This window comes from Arachis duranensis, chromosome 1, assembly GCF_000817695.3.
Source record: "Arachis duranensis cultivar V14167 chromosome 1, aradu.V14167.gnm2.J7QH, whole genome shotgun sequence".
NCBI classification, from domain to species: Eukaryota; Viridiplantae; Streptophyta; class Magnoliopsida; order Fabales; family Fabaceae; genus Arachis; species Arachis duranensis.
The window spans coordinates 96,642,080-96,647,284 of NC_029772.3; the positions used below are offsets into that span (position 1 = coordinate 96,642,080).

At 34.1% G+C, this 5,205-nt stretch overlaps 1 protein-coding gene across 1 annotated transcript; it reads left to right on the forward strand.

Moving 5' to 3' along the window:
* The first annotated feature begins 1,362 nt into the window (after positions 1 to 1,362).
* On the forward strand, positions 1,363 to 4,836 carry LOC107465192 (ribonucleoside-diphosphate reductase small chain A). Its single transcript, XM_016084187.3, has 9 exons — positions 1,363 to 1,782; positions 2,156 to 2,316; positions 2,631 to 2,679; positions 2,761 to 2,887; positions 3,446 to 3,511; positions 3,624 to 3,740; positions 3,876 to 4,038; positions 4,155 to 4,225; positions 4,409 to 4,836. Exons 1-9 carry the CDS (start codon positions 1,608 to 1,610, stop codon positions 4,521 to 4,523), a joined length of 1,044 nt encoding a protein of 347 aa, XP_015939673.1. The 5' UTR covers positions 1,363 to 1,607; the 3' UTR covers positions 4,524 to 4,836.
* Positions 4,837 to 5,205: the final 369 nt, after the last annotated feature.

The following is a 5,205-nucleotide window of genomic DNA, read 5'->3' on the forward strand; positions in this document are numbered from 1 at the left end:
TCTCCATTCAGTCGCTTCTGCACAGACGGTGCCAATGTTCGGTAAGTCGGGTACCGGACGGTTCGGAGTGGTCCTCGTGTGGACAGCTGGGGCATGATCTGAAATGGGTCGTGAGGGCAAGATGGGAAACCGACGTTCCGAGCTCTCGACGAGGGGGGGGTGTCACCTGCAATGACTCTCCGACGCACAAGTCAGTCGAATGTGCAGGCGAAAAAGAGGGTAAGGCAGTGTGTGACGTACCTTGGGGGAGGGATAGGTCCCTCCCCATTTATACCATGTCAGAGGTGGGCCCTGCAAAGACAGGCCCACCTTCCTCAAAACTTCCTCGCACAGCTATAACAAAGAGCTGTCAAGGACGCGTGTCCGGGTCACAAAGTGAACCGTACGTGCCCGACCCTACCTTATAGAACAACAACATAATTATTGTATATTTATTAAAACAAAAAATTTAAAATATTTTATTTCACTAATAATAATCTTAACATATGTTTTTAAGATATATATTAGTTAAATTTTTTGTAAAAAATATAAAAAATGACTAATTTTCAATTCTATTTTACTTTTCAATTGTTGAGTCGCACTCAATCAAATAATTGACTACTCAAAATATGTACTTCTTTTTCAAAATAAATGTTTGTTGTTTTTTAAAATTCATTCGGTATGAATCAAGACAAAGGTATTGTCTAAATAGGTTAATTTTTTTAATGAACTTAAAATAGTAGAAAAAATATTTTGAAAAAGAATAAAGTAATGTTATGTGATTGCACATTTACTCCATTTTTTAGCTGAATTGAACCAATGTAACAATGATACATTTTGTGGGTAAAATAAATCCACTAGATTACAAGAGAGAGAGAGAGAGATTATCTAGTATTTTTTATACAAAATAACATATATAAACATATACAGTTTATCATAATATAAAAATAATACATGATTAGTTATTGTATAAATTATTTTATATGATTGTACATAAAAATTAAATTTAAATATATATACCATTATATTATATATATAATTGGAATATAAAACAGATTGATGTCTAATGTTTTTCTAAAACATCTTTCTTTATTTATAAAAAATATATTTTTTATAATTTTCAGTACCTGAATCCAAACCCACTCAATTAAAAATTGAGTTACTTACTATTTCAATTAGTTTTATTTTTATTAATTTTATACACAACAAACAAAATAGTGAATTACTAGTTTATAAACTTATCACAGCTAATTCAGTAAAAATTTTATTATTCATGGTAATTTTTTTAAAAAACATATTATGGGAAAAAACAAAAGAAATGAAAATGAAAGGGTAGCTGGGTAGGGTAGGGTAACAGATTGGAAGAAATGAGAGGCGCAGAAAGGTAAACGTCGTCGTATTAGGTGATGAGCAGAGGAGAACAAAAAAGTATAAAAATGGATGAAAAGGAACAAAACTGAAAGTAGCAATCATAATTCACAGATTATATAGGTAGTGTTCTGTTCCTATTCCATTCCATGCCTAGTAGCTAGTACCCTTCCTTCGCGTTAGTTACGGTCCTACAGATATAAGGGTTTTTGTAGGGTTTACCCTCTTATTATCCATCTTTTCTTCTATTCTCTTCAACAATGGGGTCTTTGGATAACGTAGCCGACAAACCAACAAAACAGGAACAAGAACAAGAACAAGAACAGGAACAGGAACCCATACTGAAGGAACAAACGCAGCGGTTTTGTATGTTCCCCATTCGGTACAAGCAACTCTGGGAGATGTATAAGAAGGCCGAAGCCAGTTTCTGGACCGGTCCGTACACTTTCTTCACCTTCTATTCCACCTCTTAATTTCATTTTCTTTGTTTTCCCTGCAATTCTTGTAGTAATGATTTCTCTCCCTGAACTTTTTTATTTCTCGTACACTGGTGATTGTAGTCTGAAAAAATTTACACATGGTGAATGGGGCTTATATTCTTCCAAATTAGAGTAATCTCATTTCTTGCCTTGATTAATTTTGCGTTTACCTTTGGGACCAACAATACATGAGTAATTAGGTATTTTACATAGGCAAGAAGTTACCAATTTTCACATATCTCACTCAAATGGTCATCCAAACGAATAAATATGATTGATTTATTATGCAATATGGTGTCTTCTTACATAGCTTGCAAATAATTTGACAGCCGAAGAGGTTGATCTGTCCTATGACGTGCAACATTGGGAAACTTTGTCGGATTCTGAGAAGCACTTCATAACTCATGTCCTAGCTTTTTTCGCTGCATCTGATGGAATTGTATTGGAGAATTTGGCCGCAAGGTTTCTGAATGATGTTCAGATTCCAGAGGTAATATTTTAAGTTTGTTGTATGGACTCTGCCCTTGAAGTTATGAAGAAGTTCTTGTTTGTGAATTGTGATTAGCTGTTCAAATACTACTTTTTGCTTTAGTTCTGATACTACTTTTTATGTAACAACTTTTTCTTTCAATTTTTCATTTAATGTTCTTTGTTACAAAGGCTTTTTCCTTTTTGTTTTTTCTACTGAGAAACAAGAGGTAAGTATTGTCTTTTAACTATTTGTTCCTTGAATTATGATTCTCTTGTTTCTTTTGCTGCTGCCACTTCATTAGCATTTAACCATAAGAATATAATTATTGGCAGGCTCGGGCATTCTATGGGTTTCAAATAGCAATGGAAAATATTCATTCTGGTATAGATATGTACTTGATGTCTTCTTTTCTTCCTTAACATAATATCTACTTTCTGCCTGATATGAGGTTTGTTTTTACAGAGATGTACAGCTTGCTATTGGAGACATATATTAAAGATTCAAAAGAGAAGCATAGACTATTCAATGCAATTGAAAATCTTCCTTGTGTTGCAAGGAAAGCAACGTGGGCAGTAAATTGGATTCATAGGTGATTTTTTATTTTCTTTGGTATTATTCATCATAGGTGAAAGTTAATCAAATTGCACTCTGAATAACATGACTGATACGGTTGTTAAGAGAATGAACCTCTTAAAACCGGGCCATGTCTAGAAAATTTGATTGGTCAATTGGTGAGCCTGTCAGGCCCAAATACTGATTAAAGCCAGGTTTGTCAGACATGGTTGGCGCATTTGGGCCATTTCTTTTTTGCTGGTCTACTGTACCATTGCCATTCATTGAGCCAGCAGAGGCTGGCCCGCACAACAAAAGGATGGGTCATGAATGTTTGAGCCAGAATAATTTCCTGGATTTTAGTCAACTTTCCTGCTTTTAGTTTTAAATTGAAAGATAAAAAAGAAATAGGAAAGGAAAGAATATAGTACTTCTTGTGCAGAATTGTTTTTTGTTAATGTCTTAATAGTCTTAGTAACTTCTGTACTTCTGTTATGTATTGTAGTTATGTGATCTTTGTTAGTTTTTTCTTTGTGTCTTCTAAGGGAACATAGAAATTGCTTTCTCCTAACTTGTTGCAATGCATGTGCCACAGTTCTCATTCATTTGCAGAGAGACTTGTTGCTTTTGCATGTGTTGAAGGGATATTTTTCTCTGGAAGGTAGTCACCTCAAGAAAAAGGAAAACTAATGAAGCTTCTTTAATTTGATTTATAATGGTCTTGTCCTACGTTTCGCCTAATTTTTTTTTCCGCTCTCTGGTTTTGCTTTCAGCTTCTGTGCTATATTCTGGCTTAAAAAGAGAGGATTAATGCCAGGTTTGACATTTTCAAATGAGCTAATATCTAGAGATGAGGGGCTTCATTGTGACTTTGCTTGCCTTCTGTACAGGTAATGCTGACTTTCTTTATTGATATTTCTATATAGAACAATGTATGTTATCTATTACTAGAATACATTTGATTTGGAGGATTGATAAGGCATTGGTGGGACATTGATTAGTCTGTTCACTTCAATTTTCTGCAGTTTGTTACGGAAGCAGCTAGATTCTGAAAAGGTTCATAAGCTTGTAGATGATGCTGTTGAAATCGAAACCGAGTTTGTGTGCGATGCCCTGCCTTGTGCATTGATTGGAATGAACTCAGAGCTCATGAGTCAGTACATAAAATTTGTTGCAGACAGGCTATTGGTATGATACTAAAGTTTCAGTTTCACTTTGCCTGGGTAAGATGGGAAGGGAAGTTGATTCTCTCCCCCACTTCTCTGTCCGAAGATGGTTAATCGCTTTTCTTTTTGCCCTTTCAGGTTGCCTTGGGGTACGAGAAAAAGTACAATGTAGACAATCCCTTTGATTGGATGGAGTTTATTTCCTTGCAGTGAGTATTTAGTAGATAAGGTTTCTTAATTCTTGTACTACTATTGTTTTATCTTGGAAAAACCATGCGTTTTGAAATTGAGTAATATACTCAAAGCTTTATGGAAAAGAGATTTGCTTAAGCTTTCCAGCTTTTCTTGGTTGCTTGAGATGTTTATCTTAATTTTTGCACTTGATCGTGCAGAGGAAAGACTAACTTCTTTGAGAGAAGAGTGGGTGATTATCAGAAGGCATCTGTAATGTCAAGCCTCCAAGATAGTGGGAAGAACTTTGTTTTCAAGCTTGACGAGGACTTCTAATCATGCTTGTTCTGTTACTGCTTCAATTAGTAGGAAGATGTTGAATTGGGCATCAGAATTTTTGTCGTTTTTTGAGCAACATTTTAGTCCACACATGCAAATTGTTCCTAGCGGGCTAGTTGGTAGGTCTCGTACCTTAAATCAGGTCACTTGTATAATATGTTTAGTTCTATTGTTCAATGGAATGTAATATTTCTAGTCGTTGCGAACACGGCCATGAATACAGATATTCCTGGCTTCCATTGTTAAAATGACTAATGACTCTCTTAACTGGGAACGACAAATATACAAATTACTTTCTAGGATTTTATTAGATTTGTTTTTTTCTCTATAATTTTCTGGAAATGATCGGAGTTTATTGCATGTACACCAGAATAGCAGTTAGAATTTGATGTATATAGTTTTTTTTGTCTATTAAATAATACTTTTCTGTTGATAGTATTGTCTTCTATTTTTTTTTCTGTGAAGACATGGAAACTCGAATCTACAACTTTTAAGTGAATATGGAAAAATTATGTCATTTGAACTATAATTCGTTGGCTATTGTCTTCTAGTTTACCTATATAAAAATTAACTTGTATATTAATTCGTCATTCTCATTATATATAAAATACATATTTGATATTTTATAAGAAAAAATTTATTATACTATTATAAACAAATTTTGTTATCACAAATTTGA